Genomic DNA, 20,709 nt, shown 5'->3' on the forward strand with positions numbered 1-20,709 from the left:
GTAAGGCGTCTGGTCACTTCTACAGATTGGACAGCCACATGCCGGCTCAGGACGGTCCAGACCCCACCAGCGTCGTTCGGGAAGAAGCCGCTCTGTGCACAGAGCTGTGGGGATGGGAAAGAAGGAAACTCGTTTTCTGAAGAACAATGTGAGCACAAACTTCCACGTATTCTATCCGCTTTCTAACCATTTTACAGATGCAGACACTGGCTCGGAAAAGTCACTGGGTGGCTTACCCAAAGTCACATTAGCTAAGGTTCATATACAGGACCGTTTGACTTCAAACCCATCTTTGTAGTAAAACAAAAAGGAAAACGTCATTTCAGGCTTTAAGGGGCATCCAGAACAAGGATGAGAGGAAAGCCACACCAGTCTGGACAAGCAGAGTACAAGTCTGAGGTATCCGGCGAGCCAGTTTTCAGAAGAGAGAACAGCACCGACCTGGACTCCTGTCCCCAGAACGGGGTGTGGGCTGTTGCCTGAGGAGGGGGCAGGCTCAGGCCGGCCGGGCGGGAGGAGAGGCTTCCTGCCAGCACCGCTGGAACCCAGGAGTGGGGAATCCTGTGTCTGCAGCACTGGGTGGCTCCACACCCAGACCCAGCAGAGCGCTCCTGCCTTGTACTGTTGGGGCTGAGAGGGACAGACCAGACCAAGAGGTTTGGGCGCCCGTTCCAACAGAAACGAATTCACAGCCGCAGGCACCATTGGAAGCAGGGTGGGACCAGGTACGACTCTTATCTGCTCCTGGATCCTGCCCTGCTAATGTTCACCCTTCCAGGCTTCCCGGCCCCGGCCCCTGACAAGTCCTCCCTCAGGAGCCCAGAGAACTTTGTTGGTCGGAAAAGAGAGACCTACAGAACACTTCCCCTTTCTAGAGCTTCACTTACCCTTTCAAGGTTTTGAAACAAGTCGAGAGATTATTTTACCAAGTACCTGGGAGTCTGTCACACACAGATTCCCACAGAACTCCCGAGAGCCTGGTCTCAAGTAGAAGTGGGGTCTGCTGCCAAGCAGCACACACAATTCTACTCAGTTGCTAAGTGGTGGGTGGTGTTCTGCCGTGTTCCTTTCTTTGGCTCTCCTAATCATAACACAGCCTTAAGTTGAATAAACTTCTTTCCCCTACAACCAGAAATGAGATCTTAGTACCTCGGGAAATAAATGAAGCTATCAGCACTTTAAACCCAATGTCCCTGACTAAGGTTCCACATCCATCGAGAGAAACCATCACATAGGCTCCATATGCATGTCATTAACTATAAAAAGTTAAAAAAAAAAAATTTCTGGTATTCTTCCCTCCTGAGATACTTAAGCAATTTGATCTATTTTTTTTTTTTAAGTTCACATTGCTCTAAGTATATGCCAAGCCCTGTTCTAGCACTTTACAAATACAAACATTCTTTTTTACTTTTACTTTTGGATGAACCTTTTAGATAAAACCCTCTGTAAAAAAAAAAAAAAGAAAAAAAGTGTGACCTAATGTGTTCCCTTATTACCATTGCAAAGTCATTTTCCCCAACTCTTCACTGTCTACACTTGTGAAGAAGAAAATCTCAAAATAGGCATTCCCCTTGGCGCCCGGCTACTTGCATCCTATTCATTCCCACCTGTTACCAGTAATGAGCTGGCAGCTTCGGGCTTTAGCTGAAAGGGTGGAATTGGGAGTTCCCGGTGTAACACTGGTAGGCGTCTGTAACTCTAAGGACATCCCTTAGTTGGGGGTGGTGTGGAGCAGACAACCTATGCCAGGAGACGGGAGTGCAGGGGGCAGGGGAGGCCTAATGGCACAGCAGCCTCTGGGAGAGATGGGGGTGGGAGCCATCGCACCATCAGGGAAGCCAATTAGGACGCTGCTGTACTAAATGCAGATGACGGATGAAAGAGGCAGGAAGGGATGTTGGGAAATGGGAAAATACTAGGAATACGAAAGTCTAAAAAAAAAAAAAATGACTCCATGGCATGGCACTTCGAGTTTGGGAGAATGAGGGCTGAGGAAGATGGGAGAATCCGTCTGGGATAGAGAAGGACGACTTGTGTTTGGGCATGATACTTTTTAGCTGCTGGGGGACATATATGGAGATGTCATGTAGATAATGGAGCTAGGGAGTTGGGGTAACATGGGACGAGATAAATATGTGATTATGTAAGGGACATTATTCACTAATACATCCCAAGCACCAAGAACATGAGCGAGCCCATAGCAGGGGCTCAGTAAACATTTGTTAACTGAATCATTAACATCAAGTAATTGAAGGGGGTGCCTGGGTGGTCCTGTTGGTTAAGTGTCTGCCTTTGGCTTGGGTCCGGAGCCCAGATCCTGCTCAGCGGGGAGTCTGCTTCTCTGCCCCTCCTCCCTGCTCTTGTGCTCTCATGAGCTCTCTCTCCCTTGCTCTCACAAATAATAAATAAAACAATGAAAAATAAATAAAGATAATCAAAACTCTTCAAACATGTCCCTCTGTACCAGTTCACCAAGAGAATGAGAGCAACGAGAAATGAGCAGAATCTCAGAAAGGCGGGAGAGGAGAACTCCCAAGAAAGACATCCGGGGTCCCGGAGTTGTAGGTGTGTGAGGTCTGGGGCAAGGTGTCGGCAGCTGAGATCCTGCAGCAGGTCAAAGAGAATGAAGTCTGAGGCGGGGACTTGGTCACGGGAGTTACTCTGATGCTTTGTGGCTATAAGGTGGACACCACATTTCATGGGCTTTGTGAGGGGCTGGTGGCCTAGAAGCTGAGGTCATTTGCCAAGAGGCAAGGAAAAAATTGGGTGTGGCATTAAGACCAGAGAGAGTCCTGAAAAGGCTGGGAAAGCTGCGAGGAATCCTCAGGGGAATAATAAAAGCGACACCGTCACCGAGTGGGGCTCTACAGGGAACTAGACAACATGATCTTGTGGTAGGGATGGGCAAACAATGCCCGGGGCAGGACCAGGGGATAGGCGGATAGGCGTGTCACCCTTCAGGCGGGACTCTGGCAATATCAATTACTTCCTCCTAGAGAAGCACCTGGTTAGTTACCACAAAATGCTGCTGCAGATTTGCCCTGCAGACTCAGCTTGTGAAGCACTGGCTCCTTGGCCTACGGGTGGGAGCCTGGGGACCAAGATAACACCTTACTCGGGTGCCTGGCTGGCTCAGTTGGTAGAGCATGTGACTCTTGATCTCGGGACTGTAAGTTCGAGCCCCATGTTGGGTGTAGAGATCACTTAAAATCACAAAGACAAAGATGGCACTTGGGAAGCCTGGGTGGCTCACTCAGTTGGGTATCTGCCTTCATTCAGCTCAGGTGATGATCCCAGGGTCCTGGGATCCAGTCTCATTTCAGCCTCCTTGCTCTGTGGGGAGCCTGCTTCTCCCTCTGCCTGCTGCCTCCCCTGCCTGTGCTCGCTCTCTCTGACAAATAAATAAATAAAATCTTTTTTAAAAAATGGTACTTTATAGGCTTTGACCTCACTCCCATTCTTTTACCATCTTTTCATCCATTCATTCCTTCACCAATAGTCATTACTGAGCATCTACTAAGTACCAGGCAAACATGAGGAAAGCAGTGCTTTCTTCCCTCTAGGAGCGTATGATTTGCAGAGCAATCTCACCCCATCCTTGTGCTTCCCAGAAGTCCTGTGTGACCAAGTCCTGAACCGAACTCTTCTCCCGTGCAGCAGGTGGGCAGGGCAGAAGGGAACAGGGAGGCAATCTCTGAGCCAAGGAAAAGCAAGTTTGCTAGTATAGGGCCTGAAACCTGCTTGTTTTGGTGAGCTCTGTCTTTTCGTTCCTGGGTTTGGTTCCATTTTGTTTCTCCTTAGGTATTTGGCTCCAGTCCTCTTAAAATTTATAGTCTGTCTTGATTGAGCCAAAGAGAACAAGGGAGTGGAATTGAATGTTCAGACTGTTCGGGTCAGAGAGAAAGTCAAACAGTAATCCCTGGGACCAGGTGCACAGCACCAGACCAGAGAGCAGAACTCAGAAGGGGTGCCCCTGGAGGTCCCCTACACAGTGCTTTCCTGCTCTAGTCTGGGAAGCTTTTGTTTCCCTTTAAGAATGGAAACCGTCCTGTACAAGGAACCTACAGCTCCCCTCCCCCTAGAAGCATAATACAAAGCTAGGGTGGGAGATGGCACTGATGGCTGCACTTTCCTTCTCTCCCATCCGGAGGCACCCACTTGGGAACTGACCAGAAAGTCTTCCACAGGGAGTGGAAGTTCTGGCGCAGGAGGGGAGGAGGGGAATAGCCCACGAGTGGCCCTGAGATGTGCCCTTCCTGGGGTGCCACCATGGTGGCACCACACTGGGGCGGAGTGCAGAGGGTCAGCCCTGACAAGGAGGAGACCCGTTCTCTGAGTGAGCTTCTTCAGGCCCAGAGAGGGCTGCTTCCTGGGGCTGCAGGATGCCACAAACGGAGAACAGGGAGGGGGGCTGGGGCAGAGAGAGGGCAGGGAGTGGGGGGATGAGAGAGAGAGGGGCATAGGCTCTGGCCACCCTGGGCCCCCTCTTCCTGCGCCTTCTCACCGCCCACTTTCTCTCCCTGGACCTAGCAACAGGGCCCACTTGGTAGGACCATTTGTGAGCGCCTCAGACCCTGCCCCACTGCCCAGCACCCCTTGGAATGTGCTGGCCAGGTGGGGAATGGATGACCCTGGTGCTCAAAGCAGGGACGGAGAGGCCCTGGGAACGCCCAAGTTGGGGACAAAGAGTCCTTCAGGTACAAAGGGAACTCCCTAAATGCAGCTCTCCTCAGGGCTGTTGGAATTTGTCTGGAACAGGGCCAGGGCTCTTCCCATCGGACGCCTCGGTCCTGAGCCATCCTCCGGAGCCTCCGGCCGCCTCTGCTGCTATCGCGGCGTGGGCCTCAGGGGGGCGCTGCTCTCCCTCGGATGCGCCGGCGGGGCCCGGCTCCCAGCCCACTGAAGTTCCTGAGAAGTCAGCAGGGTCACCAGAGGGAGGAAGACACCAATTTATCACGCTTCCTCCGGGCCCCAGACAGGCTGTTCCCCCAGTCCGCAGGACCTTCTAGTCTCGCGCCTGGACCCGGAGGTGCAGCCCCGCCCCGGCTGCGGGCTCCCCTGCGGCCAGCCGGCCGGGGCGGGGCCTGCCCGTCGGCCCGGATGTCCCCACGCCCCCTCCCCGCAGCCACACTCCCCGCTTCTGGCTTTTCCGTCTGCGCCCTGTCTCGCGTCTCCCTCGAACACTCCGACGACTGCCCTCTCCGCGTGACCGGCCTGTCCCCTCCTCCCCCCTGTCCACCCCATCTTTCTCTAAAGGTCCCTGTCTGCCTCACAGGCGGCCCTCTCCCCTCCCATCCCCTGGTTAACCAGCTGTGTAAAGAGCTGCCAGGACTGGGCTGATGGATGGACCCGTCCCCTGCTTTGCTCTCAGCTCTGGCCTTCCCTTCCGTCCCCTCCCCGCCAATCCTTTTTCCTCATCTCACCCTCCACCACATATTTTATCATCAGGGAAGGGCACCGAGAGGAAAGGACCTTCTGGATAAGCAAGTGGTGGTGGGTTGCGGCGATAATGGGTCGGGGGGAGCGGCCGCTCCAGCAGATAAGGATTTCCTGAACTCCCGGGAGAGCGCTCTGTGAATGAGGGAGAATGCTCCTGATCCGTCGGTCCTCCCCAGTCCCTGACTGAGCAAAGCCTGAAGGCGCGAGATGGGTGGAAGAGGGGGTGGTGTGTACACGGGCTGGGGGTTTTGAGCAGCCAGAATGGAGTCTCCATCTCAACCCTGACGGTGATTAGCTGCATGACCTTGGGCATGCTTCAGTTTCTTCATCTGTAAAGTGCAGGTAAAACCGTCTAGGGCGCCTTGCACCAGTGTAAGCTCAGTAAATGTGAACCCCTGTCCCTGCTGGGTGCTGGGTCACCCTGTTCCCCTGAAAGCTCTGCCCTGCGTCCTGGATTCTGCCCAAGAGAACCTATTCCCGCATGCCCTCTATGTAGCAGGCACATTCACGCCCACAGTGCTATGTAATCCTTCTTTTTATAATTAGGAAAACAGGAAGGCAGAAAGGTTAAAGTGACCAGTGTATTAATAGAAGGCCACGGCAGAACCAAGAAGCCTGAGTCCAGAGCCCCAGGTCCTGCCATGCCAGTGACGATGTTGCTGAAAAGGCTGAACAAAGGTTTACTGAGAAATTCAACCGGGCAGGAGCTTCCAAGAGGCCTGAGTGGGAGTAAGAACTGTGGCTCTGCTCCTGCCCCTGTCCCTTGCTGGGTGACCTTGGGAAAGTCCTTTTCCTTCTCTGAACTTTAGCTTCCGCTTCCTCATCTTGCCAGGGTGTGGGGCCGAGATGGACGGCATCCTTTGTGAAGTCTCATTCCCCCCTGAACCCCGTTTTCCCTTCCCCTGCAAAGGGAGCCAGCACTGCCATAAAGAGTGGGGGCTGCAGCTTCAGGCTGGTCATAGGGTGAGAAATCTCATCCTCATTTTCCCCACCCTCCCTCTCCTCCCTCTTCCCAACCCCCAACTGGTCCTCGCTTGGGGCCTATAATCAATGAGTCGTAAAATGAGAAAGTATCAGGAACTAGCAAAGCGTGGAGAGCAGCTGGGGCAGCCTCAGCAGCACCGGCACCAACTGTGATGGACTGCCAGCCCTTCACCTCAGCCCAGCCTCCCACGCCTGACTCAGGCCCGTCTGGCCAGCCAGCCAGCCAGCCAGTGAGACTCACCCAGCCTTGGGGGGAGGGGGAGACCAGAGTGGGGAAGACCAGCTGGAGACCAGAGTAGAGAGGCCTATTTTCAGCTTCACCTTACACAGAGCCATGAAATCTATGTGTAATTGACCTGGGAAGCTGCATCCAGCATGCATGCTTGAATCCTAAAAGCAGGTTACATGATCTCAACCTATAAAGTGATCCCATTTATGTTACACAGAACTGTGTGTACATACATAAAAATATGGGCAGAGAGATTCCAAACTGTGAATAGTAGTTACCTCTGGGAGCAGTAGAATAGGGAAAACACTCACTTTCTACTTTATATACTTTTCTTTTTGTTGGACTCTTAAAGCGAGCATAGATTGCTTTTATAATAATTTTTAAAAGATCATCTTATGGTAACGATTCTTCCGTCGTGCAGAGGAAAGCCCTGTAGCAGTATGCACGGACTAGTGAACATGCTCAGTGTCTTTGCTCGGTCTGGAATTATATCCGTCTAGGATGGTAAGGCCCATGAACTCGGCTGACCCAAAGTACTAGCTCTAAAATCAAAAAGAGTCTGATTTTTTGAAAGAGAACATCTACAATTCCTTAAGTTTAAGGGATTCCTGAATAATAACAATAATCCCTTACGTCTGGCTTATACAGACTAAATCTGTCAAAATATATGATTCTTAAAGGCAAAGGGGGGAATAATGTGGCAAAAGAGGTCCTTGGTGTCCACAGCCCAAAACTGGCCTTGGGGTTGCTGCTGTCAGCCAGGGTGGGGGGGGGGCCCTCCCCCTGACACCTGACACAGCTTGGGAACCAGGCCCACATCAGCATGTGGTACAAGCACTCCCCCCCAACGGGACTAAGCCCGAGGCCACGCTGGCCTGCAGGAGTCTTTAGGAATGACTCTCCAGGATCCCTTGGCTCCTTGCCTTCCAACTTTCTCCTGCAACCGAGCCCAGAGCACGCGGGGGCTCTCCCTAAGCCAGAGACCCAGGCTGTGGAGTAGGGGAAGGTAATAAAGGGACTGGTGGAGTTTGGCCCACATGGGCATGGATATTTGAGGGTAGAGAGGGTGGAGGGGCTGGGTAGGAGGTAGGAGGGCTGTGGAAGGTCACTCTGGTTGCATGACCCTCCTTCCCGCTCCTGACGAGTCAGTACAGGGACTGAAAGCTGCCGTGAACACAAGTTTATTGGTGGAGCTGCGGCGGAGTCCTCCCTCTCTAGCCGAGGGCACAGCACCAACAGAGGGATGGACAGATAGACCCCCCCAAAAGGACACATGGATGGTGCAGACTCAGAGAGACTATAGCACAGCCACATAGGCACAGAGACACACAGGCCACAGCACCAAGAAACACACACACACACACACACACACACTGAGACAAAACCACAGAGCTAGAACACACAAAGTGCGGGCTTTGGGGCTCCTGCATAGACAGAGCGAGGGCCACGTGGGGAGGGGGCCCCTGCTGACCTCCCCCAGGCATAGGCACACCAACAGCACACAGACAGGCAGATGCCCCCAGCCAGACAGCCAGCCGGCCACACAGACAAATGAACTGCATGGAAAGGACGCTTGTGCTCCCCAAACCATAGGGAGGGGGGACCAAGGGACTTCTACAAACCCCCACGGATTGATTCCCGTTCAGCCCGCCCCCTGCCCATCCCCCACACACTTTGGTCTTGCCCACCGGGGCTGGGGGCTAGGGAGTGGGCAGGTGGAAGGAGGAAGAGGAAGGGGGACGCCCGGCTCTGTCCCTTCTGCGAGAGAAGGGAGGCAGGTACTGAGAGTCCGGGCCTGAGCCAGGGCCTGGCAGTGGGGCGAGGGCGGGGCCTCGGCTCAGGCTTGGGGGGGCTCCCGGCAGCGCAGGCACTGGGCCATCTCGGGCTGGTACCGCTCAACCTGCAGGGTACAGCTGGAGAACCCGAACCGGGAGTGGAGCTGCGACGTGGCTTCAGCCAGGACAGCTTCAGGGTCGGCCGTGGAGTCTGTGGGAGAGTGATAAGAGGCAGCAGGTTCCCAGGGGAGCCGGGAACCGGGCAGGGGCTAAGATAAGGACGGGCGCAGGGGGACCCCAGGGCTTGCACACCATTAAAACCAGGCTTGCACACGGAGCTTTCTTCTCTTTCTGTAGTGTATGAACAGCATAAAAATGCCAAAGAAAAGCCTGGAGAGACTCACTCAACCAGGCCACCCTGCTAACACGCCAAACTATTCTTATTTTTCTATTCTCTTCTGCTCTTTGACTGTCCATAGACAGCTGTACGTGTCAGCAGCCACAGCACCCAAGTCTCCAAGACAATCCAGATGTTAACTATTTTCTCCCATTGTCCCTCTAGAGTTACCCTCCACTATCCCACAAAGTATAATATTTTTGGCATCCAAATTGCATGTCTCTGATTGCTTCTTGCATCTGGAAGAAACTCAAAAATCCTTTGTCAGCTTGTGAGTCACCATATATATTTTTAATAGTTGAATCATAATGTAGATATAATTTTACATTCAGCTTTTTTCTCTTAGCATTATACCATCAACATTTTCCCTGGGTGCCACACAGAGCTCGTCATCATCAGTCTGAACAGTTCCGTGATACCCCACGGTCACCCCTTACCTAACTGCCCCGTGGCTAGACCACCTGGTACTAGTGGTCTTTTAAAGAGTTGTTGGTTCTCTGCACTACTTCAGAGAGGGCGAATCCCCACCCCAACACCCTATCCAGGGTGCTTTGTCTCCAGCGTGCACACGTGTGTGAGAGAGAGATCAAGAAAAGGCAGCTGGCACAGCAATCCCAGCGGTTCAGAGACTCTTCCTAGGTTTGGAAGAGGGAGCCGGGCCGGGGCAGTCAGGGGCCGGGGGGCACCAGGAGGGGGTATATTTCTAGGAGGGAACTGGCTAGGGCCAGTGTGGACTCACCAATGGCCAGATGTGCAGAGGCAACGTGGTAAGTAAGCGTAAGGGACCACAGGTGCAGCTCATGGGTTGCCCGGACTCCCGGCACGGACAACAGCGTGTCCCGCACGGGCTCAAACCCCACACTTCGGGGGGAACCTGCAAGCAGCGCCGGCCACACCTTACTGCCAAGGCCACTCCCGCGCAGAGGTGGCTCCTCACCAGACTCTACCTCCCCCACCCTGTATCCGCTCAGCATCAACCCCCACAATTCACCCTGGGCCCGAATCCTCCTCCCAGCAATAGACCCAGGACCCAGGCCTTCTCCCAACCCTCTCTTGAGACAAGAGAGGAGGCCCAGAGCTGGAGTGAGGTGAGAGAGGGCCCCAGGTGGGGAGCGGTGGCATCTGATTTACCTTCCATGAGGACACGGAGGACATCTCGGAGGGTCGGAGCCGTGGATCCAAGGGCACAGATGGAGAAGAGGAAGGTGCTGATGGGGTCAGCTGCCTTGTACTGAGGCTAGAGAGAGAGAGAGACTTCCAAGCCCAGGAGACAGGAACCCTCCAGGGGAAGACCTAGGGGTGTCTTGGACAAACAGGACCTGAGAGGCCCCCCGAGAGCCCTGCTGAGGGGAAAGGGACCATGGCCGAGAGCCGGGAGTACTGGGGAGCTGGGAGCTGGCGGTGCGGAGGGAGACCAAGGGGGCCAGGAGGGGGGCAGGGTGCGGAGCGGGGCATGAAGGCTGGGGCAGGCCTGCACGCACAGTACCTTGAAGTAGATGAGGACAGAGGCGGCCAGGACCCCAAGGCTCTGCAGGAGGTCCCCCAGCACATGTACAAAGGCTGCCCGGACGCTCGTGTTCCCCAGGGGCAGGGGCTCCCCCGGCCCTTCCTCCAGCGGTGCATATTCTGTCCCCCTAGACCCATGGCTGTGGGGGGGCCCGGCCTGGTGCAGCACAAAGGCCATTCTGAGGGGGAAGCAGAGCAGCTCAGCCCAACTGACCTGTTCCCGGCCTCTCTGCCCTCCCCTCCCTGGGAGCCCTTTCTCCACCTGTTTCCTCCCTACTTTCCCCACCCCGGGAGGAAGACAGCATTGGCCGAGGGACACAGATCGTGCAGGCTGGGGGGAGAAACACCGTACCTGGTGCTAGAGACATGCCTTCAGATCCTGCCACGGCGACTTACACCTGAGCAAGTGCCCTGGCCACCTCCTGGGTCCTGGGTCCTTAACTGTATACTAGGGCCGATACTGTCTACCTTATGGGGGGGGGGTCTCAAATGAGACACTGCTGATGACAGCCCGCAGCAGAGTGGCCCCAGGAAATGTCTGCTGGCTCTGGATTCCAGGTCTTTCTCCCATCTGTCCTCAGGTAGCCCTAGGGTAGCTGACAGGGGAGAACTGTGTGTGCCTGTTGCATGCCTTTCGGGGCGCAGAGAGAGCCAGCTCCCCCCTACCCCTAGAGGAGCACACCTCGCCCTGAGGCCCCCGGGGCACCACTCCCTACGGGGACGTACAGCAGGTTGGCACAGACAGCGATGCTGGCCGTCAGCAGCATGGCACCCCCCTCGATGTGGTAGTCGCTGTGCAGCAGGCGGATGAAGGCCAGGTACAGGAGGATGCCGGTGACCATCCAGAGGGAGACCACAGAGGCCAAGGCTCCCAGAGTCTCTGCAGGGGGAGACGAGCTATCAGAGACCTGCCTGGGACCCTGGGAGGTACCTTCTGGTGAGAGGAGAGGCTCAGGGGGCCATGCGGGGCCTTACCTGAGCGGTGCCAGCCAAAGGTCATGGTGCGGGTGGCTGGACGGGTAGAGAGCCAGAGGGAGAAGAGGCTGCCTATCATGCTGCCCACATCGGCCAGCAGGTGGGCTGCGTCGGTCATAATGGCGAGGCTGTGGGCCAGATACCCCCCTGCAAGGGTAAAGCAGGGCACAGTCTGGGTCTGGTTAGGAAGCAGCGGGCACTGTGGCAGCGTGTGGAGAAGCAGGGAAGGGGACCCGTGCCCCAAAGCGAGTGTGGTGGCATCCCAAAGCAATGGGATTATAGGAGGGGCAATTATCGGCTTCTTTTCACTCATTCACATTTTCTACATTTTCTATAAGGACACATTTTACTATCAAGAAAATGGGACTTTTGAAAGGATAGCTGATGCTGAGAAGCCAGCCCTGGCCCTTGGCCCCAGCCCTGGGCTTGAAGGTGCCTGCGTCCACCCTCTCCCACTTCCTGAGTCCTGGCCACCCACGCACCCAATGCCACCACCCCACTCTCCTCATCTCCCCCTGCCCTACCCCTCCAGGAACCTTGCTGGGACTCTGGGTGGAGAGTGGCTTGGGCAGGGATTGGGCAGGTGGGGTTGGTGGAGCCGCTCTCCGACTTACCGACCACCTCCCCAGCCATGAAGACGCAGCACACGGCACAGGCGGCGCCCAGCTGCTTCTGCGCCTGCAGCCTCTCGGGGGTGAGCCCGGGCTGTGGCAGGGGGTCCCGGTGGCAGTGGTGGGAGGGCATCTCCACAGGTTTGGGTTCCTCGGGGAGGGGCTCCGAGGTCTCTGTGAAGAGACTGAAACGGGCAGCACCATTCAGCCTGGGGCTTGGCCGTGGGCTCACCTGTTCCTCACTCCCACGTCCCCAGTCCCGCTAGATGGGCTTCCTCAGCTGTGGCCAGACACTCACTCTGTTCGTCCCAAGGCCTGGCCAAACCCGGGGATGGACTGCCTCAGGGGCAGAGGGCCACGTGAGAGATGGGGCTAACCAGCTCCGATTCCAGCCTCCTTCTCCTTTCATACACAGAGCCATGGAACTCCACAGCTCGGGAGCACCATAGAGATGGTCTAGTCTGATGCTTTTTACAGAAATTACAAGTATGAGGCTCAGAGAGGGAGAGGACATATGGAGGCTGCACAGCTAGTTCGTGCTAGAGAGTAGACGCCACCATAATGTGTGGATAGGCACCAGAAGGAACACAAAATGAGCAGGATCTTGCTGACCTCTGGGAGCTTTTGGTGAGCAAAACAAAGGTGTACCTCGGTGCTGTGATATGTAGCAGGAGAGTAGCTATTGCCATAAAACAAAATGCTCTCAGGGCTCGGAGGATAGAGTAGATGAATTGCAGTGAAATCAGGGAAACTGAAGGGGGCACCATGAGAAGGGTCTGGAAGGAAGCGGAGGGTTCGGGTAAAGACGGGGTGAACATGCTAGACAGAGGATGGAGGGACGGTGGTGTCAAAGGGTGAGCACGGGATCCTGGCCTTAGTGTCTCCCTCCCAGATCCATCTCCCTGTGCCTCCATTCCAGATCCTTCCCCTTCCCTATCTAGACATGCTGCTGAAACGTGGCCATTTAAGAGAGGAGTGGAATGTTGGGACCCAAAAAGTCAGGGGTCCCAGATCCCTGAGCTGGGGTTGTCACAGGGAGGACGAAGCGTTGATTGCATGGCTGGGGAGGCAGTGGTAGGAGCAGTGGATTTGGAGGCTGCCTCATGTTCGCTGGACCCTGGGCCGATCGTAAGCACCCAGCAGAGGCCACCTTAGCTGTATGCTACCGTAAGCCTCCTTCAATACATGAGTAGGGCTGGAGTCTCACCTGGGTGCCAGAGACTGAGCTCAGGCTGAGTTTCAGGCTCATGCTGGCCCCATTCCTACCCCCACGACTACCAACCTGAACTCCGGCAAAGCCGGAACCTCCCATAGAACAAAGAAAGGACCTAAATAGAAAATACAGTCTTAGAAATACTCATGGAAGTGTGACAAGAATACCCATGAGTGAAAAATCGAAGACTCCAGATAGAAACGTGGTCACAGCAGTAAATTGAGGAGGGAGGCCTGGAGCCTTCTGGCTGAGAAAAGCTCTGCCAAGTGGGTGAATTGAGGTGTGAGGGAGGTGGGGGCACATTTGGTGCCTGCAGGGAAGATTCGAGTGCTGGCAGGTAGATTTAATTCTTGGAATGTTCTTCCAAGACTTAGAATCTCAATGTGTATGATGATGAGATGCTGGGTGTTTTGCCGAGGAGACAGGGAGACGAGGGTGGCTTTGAAACCCATCCTCATTCTTCAATGAGGTATACACGTAGTTGGGTGCCTGGGACTCAGGTGGCAGGCAGGGTGCACATAGCGAAACCCAGACAGATGTGTCACAGATGACTTACTAGGCAACGAGAGGCTGGGGCCGGGAGGATTATGAATGAGGGACTTCGGAGCACCAGGGAGGGAGTGACCACCTGGGATGGGGCTGAGGACAACTTCACAGAGGAAGACATGTTTAACATGAGACCTAGGTGAAGAAGGGGGCTCTAGACACGTGAGATATCAATGACAAAATAAGTGGCTAGGAATTTGAAGTGTCAGGAGTCAGGGCAAGGGCTGAGGAGGAAAGTGAGGGCTCAAAGGAACACCAAGGGAGATACACTGATTGATTTCACATATCTTTCCCAAGCCCTGAGATGACCTTGCTGATGTATATTAGTCTGGAGAGGGAGAGGAGAGAAGATGGAAGGGTCCAGAATAGACCAGGCCATAAATTCCATGTACCAGATTTCAAAGGAGGGGCAGGTAGGTTAGGGAAGAGCCTCTTTCAGAAAATACTGCAGGATTTGGTGACTAATGGTCATATGAGACTGAAAATGATCTGGGAGTCAGAGATGCGGGTCTGGATAGCAAGCAGAGGCTGCGTGGCTTTGGGGCAATGGGCAAAATGCCTTTTTTTTTTTTTTTTTTACAAGGAACAGAGTAGCCAGTCATCAAGGTAGCCAGCCATCAACAGGCTGCTCCCTTTTGTCCTGCATGAATTGGGCACTAAAGAAGCCTCATTGTTGGGGTGCCTGGCTGGCTCAGTTGGTGGACCATGGGACTCTTAATCTCAGGGTCATGAGTTCAAGCTCCACATTGGGCTTGGAGTCTACTTTAAAAAAACAAAAAACAAAACAAACATTTTTTAAAAAGCCTCATTGTTGGTGAGGGTGGGTGTGTATGTGGGTGGGGGGCTACATGTTGTTTAGAGAGAAGGAAAGGCAGTTTTCTCTCCCTGGCCTCTGAAACCCCAACAAACAAGTAATATTGAGCGGGTAGAGGTGAAGGGTGGGGAGGGGACCAGGACCTGAAGCAGAGTCAAAAGGATACGTGAAGAGAGCCAGGGCCTGGGCTGCAGCCTCCACAGCAGCCCACGTCTGCAGTCCCCGGCAGGAAGGAGTCAGACGGGAAGTCTGTACTCCCTTCTGTTCATCCACTCCCCCACCCACCCAGGTTTACGGCCCCCATCCAGGGAAAGAGCGAGAGAGGCACCACATCATCAGAGACAAAGGGAAAGGTGCTCGGAGGGAAACAAAACGATTGGGAGAAATGAAGAAAGAGAAAAAGCCAGGGAGCCTGTCAAATTTCCGAGACAAACGGACGGTCAGCCAACAGACAAAATGGCCAGCGGAGGTGGCCAGGATGGGCCTGGCGCGGCCGCTCCGAGGGACCCGGCGGGCGCCGGGCGTGGGAGGCCGGCGGGACGCGGAGGAGGTTCTCCGGCCGCCCCCGGCCCGCTGTCCCGGCTGCTCCGCGCGCCTCGTTTCACACCTCGCCGCCCCCGGCCCCGTCTGTGCGGAGCCGGGAATACCCCCTGCCGCCCAGACCGCACCTGCTCCTTCCCTGCCACCCCCTCGCTTCCCAGCGGCCGCCGCCCCCCAAGGGCCCGGAAGAACCGCCGTGGAGCCCGGGCCCATCTTCGGCCCGGGTGCGCACAGCTGGCGGTGGCTGGAGGGGGCGCCCCGAGCCCGCGCGCACAGAGGGAAGGGCCAGGGGCCTGCAGCGGGGGTTCCGAAGCCTGGGCGGCGGGATGCTCCCACCGCCAGGGCGCTGGAGCAATGCGGACTTCGGGGCACCAGGCGTGGATTCCGGCCCGACGGAGGGGCAGTTGCTCGCGGGGAAGTCGCATGCGGCGAGGGCGGCGGAGGGGTCCGGAGGCTTGGGGGACCGGCCGGGGAGCCGTGTTGCGGGACCGAGAAAAAGAGCGCGGCCGGGAGGAGGCATAGCGGACTGCTGGGAGGGTCGGGGTCGGTTCTGGCGGTGTGGCCGGAGAGGACAGAGCCCGGCGCCGCGAAGCCGCGGGACTTGCGGGGCGTTGGGGCGGCCAGCGGGGGCCACGCCGGCGGAGACAACGAAATGGACGGATGGCATGAGGGTGGCGCCCCGGAGCTGAGGACCAGCCCAGGTCTGTCCTACCTCTTCAAGCGCAGGCCGCCACCGGCGCTGCCGCGGTCCCGGGGGCTCACCAGGCGAGTGGTCTCCGATCCCCCCGTGGCAGGAGAGGGCTCCATGTCACCGCGGCCCCAACCGTCTAGGCCCCACCGTGGAAGGGAGAGGCGGGGCCGGCCCTGCTCCAAGTCCGAGCGGCCAGCCGACCCCCGGACTCCCCGCAGGGCCGCGGGGCCACCAGAGTAGAGGGAACTGCAGCGACTGTGTCGCGGGGAGTCCGAACTGCAGATCCCGCGGCCTTTGGAGCCCCGCCCCGCGTGGGGCGAGCTCCCCAAGCCCCGCCTCCAGGCTCTCGGGTCTCTCCCCCACGCCTAAGCCCCGCCCCTAGAGCCCCGCCCCCGTAGCCCAAGCCCCATTTCCCAGTGCAGAGCCAGGTGTGGGCGACGGGAGCCCTCTGCGCCCCCGCAGGGTTCTAGAGAATGCCAAATTTCCATAGCCCCGCCCCCACCCAAGTCCCGCCCGCCGGTTCCAAGCCAAGCTCCTCAAGGCTTGGCACCCCCCCCACAACCTTCCCCCAGGGAACACCTCCCCTTGCAAGCCTGCAGGCGGGGGTGGGAGGGGTGTCGTCCAGCCCCCCACGAGGAGGCAGAATCAAGTGTGGGTCCATTACCTAGCTCGAGAGAGCCAGAAAGAGTGTGGGGTGACACATCCGGGAGAACTCCAGGGACTCCGGCCAGAAACCCCTCTGTGGAGGAGGTGGGGTCGGAATTTGCATGCAGAATCTGCTGCCAAGCACTGTACCGCTCATTATCATTTATTTTTATAGAGACTTCGGGTGACAAAAGCTTCCTGTTCTCCTCCAATCCATTACTATCCCTATTTTTCGGATGAGTAAACTGAGTTCCAGAGGAAGAAGCATCTAGGGTCATGTAGCCGGTGAATAAAACGCTGGGACTGGAACCCCACCCTCTTCCCCTCTCCAGTTCAGGGCACCGCACTGGCGACTGAAGAGCGCGCGCGCCACAGTCTTGCCACTCACAGGCCGGGGCAACGGGAGGAGGAAGGAGCGATGCCACATCTCTGGTCACAAGCCCACTTTTCTTGGAGGGAGGCTGCCGCTTGCCAGCACGTGATTCTTTACCACCGAACCTCTAGCACCTGGCTGGGCCTTTACCTCATTTTGTCTCATTTTAACTAAAGCCCAGGGGAAGGAGTGACTAGAGCAAAGTGGGTGGCCTGAGCCCGGGGTCAAACCTTCACATGCCCAATGCTCTCTGGCCCTCACACCTGCTGCCACTGTAGAATGAAATGGGGATAGGGATTGTATTGTGCCCTCCAAGTTGTGACACTCTGAAGAGAAAGAAGGGTCTGGAAGAGGAGGGAGAGAAGTGAGCTTGGATAGGGAAGCGTGGAGGGTGGGAGCGGTTGGTGAGTCCAGCAGAGAAACCCATCCACGGGCACACTTCCTGAAGAACACACTGGGCATCCTTCATTTGGGGTTCTGGGGATAGACACCTCTCCCCAACGTTATTATTCCCAAACATTGCAACTGCGTGTACACCTCCCCCCACCCAACCCGCCCATCCGCGAACAAACACTAGGAGCACGTGGCAGATAGAGTGGTTGGAAGAGATGGGGTTAACCCGGGAGAGCTTCGCGGAGGAGGTGAGGCTTGAACGGATTAGGCAAGCTGGGCGGCGGGCTGGCTGCTCAGGCGGGGGAGAGTGAGGTCCTTGCCAAGGTTTGCGGGCGGCGTGCACGAAGGGAGCGTACTGCGCTGGGGAACGGTGCGGAACGGAAAAACCAAAGGGTCTGCGCGAGCCCCGGGTGCCGCGTCTCCACCCACGCGGCTCCCGGGGCCAGCGCCAGCCTTTATTCGGCACCCTCCCTCTACTCCCGGCAGAAGGCTCAGCCCAAAGCCCACGCGAGGCGAGGGACGAGGGAGTGAGGGTGGGGGTCCTTTCTTCCTCCAATTTCCCCTAGAAGAGTGGGACCTCAGCTCCTTGCTCGGGTCGCGGGGATGCAGACAGAGGTAGCGAGAGGGGAAGCCACCGGCCAAGGTCACCTTGTAGGTCCTTGTTAGAGCGGGGTGGAACTCATGCCCGGTCCGCCTCGGTCAGAGCCCAGCAAGTCCCGCTAGGCGCCGTCGGTTTTCGAAGCTTGGCACTGGGCCTGGGGCTTCCCCAATTCTGAGAGCCCTGGAGCTGGGGAGCCCTCCAGGGCTGGGATGTTGTGGCCTCGCCCGAAGCGGCCGGGGCAGGCCAGCTCGAGGATGGGGAGAAACCGCGGAGCCCTGTGCGGGGAAGGGGTTTCTAGGCACGCCTTAGCCGATGGCGACAACAGGGGACTTGACAACAATGGCTCCCTTCGGGATTTCCCTTCCTGGGCAGCCAGTCCACAGTGCGCAGACAGCAGCCCCGGGTTCCCGGGAGGGGGCGCAGACGCCGGCACGAGTCCGCCCGCCCCTGGGCGGGGAGCGAGCAGGCGGGAGGGGAATGAAGTCTGGGAGCAGATGGATTACAAGGCTGTCCTCTGCCACGGCTCCCTCCGTGTCGCGCCTTGGAACGTGCTGCCTCCAGAAGCCGAGGGCACCAGCGGGGAGAATACCAACAGTTGCCTGTGCTTGGAAATCTATGCAAGGAAAGCCTGGCAGCCAAACAGACCTCTTGCACCTGTTTCTCAAAGAGCCACCAAGTGGCCCCATGAAAATCTTTGCAAAGGGTCCTCTTGAAAGCCAGGTCTGAGGAAGGCATCCTGCACCTGGTTAGGAGCTAGGAAAATGAGGCAGGAGTTAGAAGGAAGGCTGAGAGCTGGTTGTAGGGAACTGAAATCGTGTAAAAACTATTCATTCAACATTTACTGAACATTTATTCCCTGCCATGCACTTTGCTAGGGTAACTGGGAATTTCTGGTGAGCAAAATACACGCATTTCCTCCCTCTTCCTGGCTTTAACTTGATTGCAAGGGATTTCTATTTTGCAGGCTTTGGGTGCTAATTTACCCACATGCTCTAAATGTCTGTCCTGTCCTGTCCTGCCTCAGGTATCAATTTTCCCGAAGGAGATTCCTTAGGCCACATTAAATCCCAAAGGGATGAGGGAAGCAGGAGTCCCTGGAAATTCTCAGGAGGATAGGTCAGTGCTGGAACGGAGGGTGGCAGAGCAGGTCAGAAGGGGGCTTCAGGGAGCCCAGGCTGGACCAGTTCATTTTGGGAGAGAGAGAGCCAAGTCCAGCCTTGAAGTCAGGATTTAGGCTGGGCTAGGGATCTCAGACAAGATTTGGAAGCCAAGCACGCAGATAACGGATTAACACTGGAAAGGTCCAAGCCAGGCTGAAGGGTAAGGGGAAAGATAACAAGGCGGTCCAGTATCCACTCCATTCTCTGCTCAGGTGTTCCTCCAGGAAGTCTTTCTAACTCCCCCGCTATGTGCTCTTTTCCGGTGCTCTCAAGGCCCTCTGTGCTTATGTGTGGTTGGCACTCAGCACGCTGAAACAAAATGGCTTGCTTCTACCTTTCTCATCACGGTGTCCCTAGGGCCCCTGGTGGCTGATATATAGTCCTCGTTAAAGCCACCCCAGAAAAAAGGGGGCCGGTTGTCTGAGTGGAAGCAAGATGGAGAAAACAGGATTTTAGTTGAAGATAGGGAGGATGAGGGAGGGATGGAGCTGAAATATCACCTCCTCCGGGAGGCCTTCCCTGATCCCCAGACTAAGTTATTTCTCATGTTATACATTCTCGCTGCATGCTTTTTTTTCTTCCTCAGCATTTATCACACTGTAATTACATCATTATTTGGGAGTTACTTATTTCTTCACTTGGCTTCCAGGATACCATAATCTGGTTTTCCTCCTACTTCACTGACTGCTTATTCTCAGTCTCCTTTGCTGGTTCCTCCTCATCTTCTCAACCACTGAATACTGGAATGGTTCAGGACTTAGTCATCCCCTTCACTTTACCTTTCTACACTCACTCCCTGGAGATATCAATCCAATCTCAAGGCTTAAAATACTGTCTAGAAACTGCAGATAGCAATGGTTGTTGCAGCTTGATGGTGGGTAGATGGAGATCACTGTGCTATTCTATCTTTGTGTTTGAAATGTTCTATTTAAAAAAAAAAAAAAAAAGCAGGCTCCCTGCTGAGCAGAGAGCCGGATGCAGGGCTTGATCCTAAGACTGGATCCCAGAACTGGATCCCAGGGCTCGATCCCAGGACCCTGAGATCATAACCTGAGCCAAAGGCAGAGGCATAACCCACTGAGCCTCCCAGGCTCCCCATAGAGCAATGTTTAAGATACCTGTTGTGTAAGTGAATGGATTAACAAAAAGGACAGTTCACAAGGGGAACTGGTGTAAGAGCAATGGCATAGAGGTGTGAAAGGACAGGAATGTTTGGGGCGGCAGGAGACAGTCTGTTATGGAAGGGTTACCTTAGGGCAACACCAGACAATGCACTTGGAGAGCTAAACTGGTATCAAGTTGTAGAGTTTATTGCCAGACTTATTTTTTTCTAAGATATTACTTATTTATTTGTCAGAGAGAGCAAGCACAAGCAGGGGGAGAAGCAGGCAGAGGGAGAAGCAGGCTCCCTGCTGAGCAAGGAGCCCAATGCTGGACTCCATCCCAGGACTCCGGGATCATGACGTGACCCGAAGGCAGATGCTTAACTGACTGAGCCACCCAGGCGTCCCTATTGCCAGATTTAAAAGGTTGTTTTACATCCTCTAGGCCATGAGCAAAGGAGTGGTAATGACAGAAGCATTGCTTTACGAACACTGATCTGGTAGCCATATCCAGCATGAGACTGGAGGTAGGGAGAACAGTCAGGAGGCTAGAACAACAGTTCGTGTGATATGGAAATCCTTTAACTGGGATGTTTTGTGGCTGTGGGAGCTGAAAAAAAAGGACACATGAAAGAGCAATTTTTAAAAAAAAAATTAGTAAGACTTTTTGGGCTGAATTGGGGGAAAATAGTGTTGTTTGGGTTTTGAACATCA

The 20,709-nt window shown here is 55.5% G+C and overlaps 1 protein-coding gene and 1 pseudogene across 2 annotated transcripts in view; one reads left to right on the forward strand and one right to left on the reverse strand.

Annotated features, from left to right (window-relative positions):
- The window catches only part of LOC309870608 (glucokinase regulatory protein-like), an 878,156-nt pseudogene that overhangs the window by 652,986 nt on the left and 204,461 nt on the right, over positions 1 to 20,709 (forward strand). The gene's annotated exons all lie outside the window — the stretch shown is intronic.
- SLC30A3 (solute carrier family 30 member 3) lies at positions 7,818 to 16,034 on the reverse strand. Its single transcript, XM_082743790.1, has 8 exons — positions 15,742 to 16,034; positions 11,920 to 12,101; positions 11,306 to 11,452; positions 11,057 to 11,210; positions 10,311 to 10,509; positions 9,956 to 10,061; positions 9,564 to 9,698; positions 7,818 to 8,638 (listed from the first exon to the last, which is right to left on the reverse strand). Exons 1-8 carry the CDS (start codon positions 15,834 to 15,836, stop codon positions 8,490 to 8,492), a joined length of 1,167 nt encoding a protein of 388 aa, XP_082599916.1. The 5' UTR covers positions 15,837 to 16,034; the 3' UTR covers positions 7,818 to 8,489.

Source organism: Mustela nivalis (assembly GCF_964662115.1).
Source record: "Mustela nivalis genome assembly, chromosome: 8".
NCBI lineage: Eukaryota > Metazoa > Chordata > Mammalia > Carnivora > Mustelidae > Mustela > Mustela nivalis.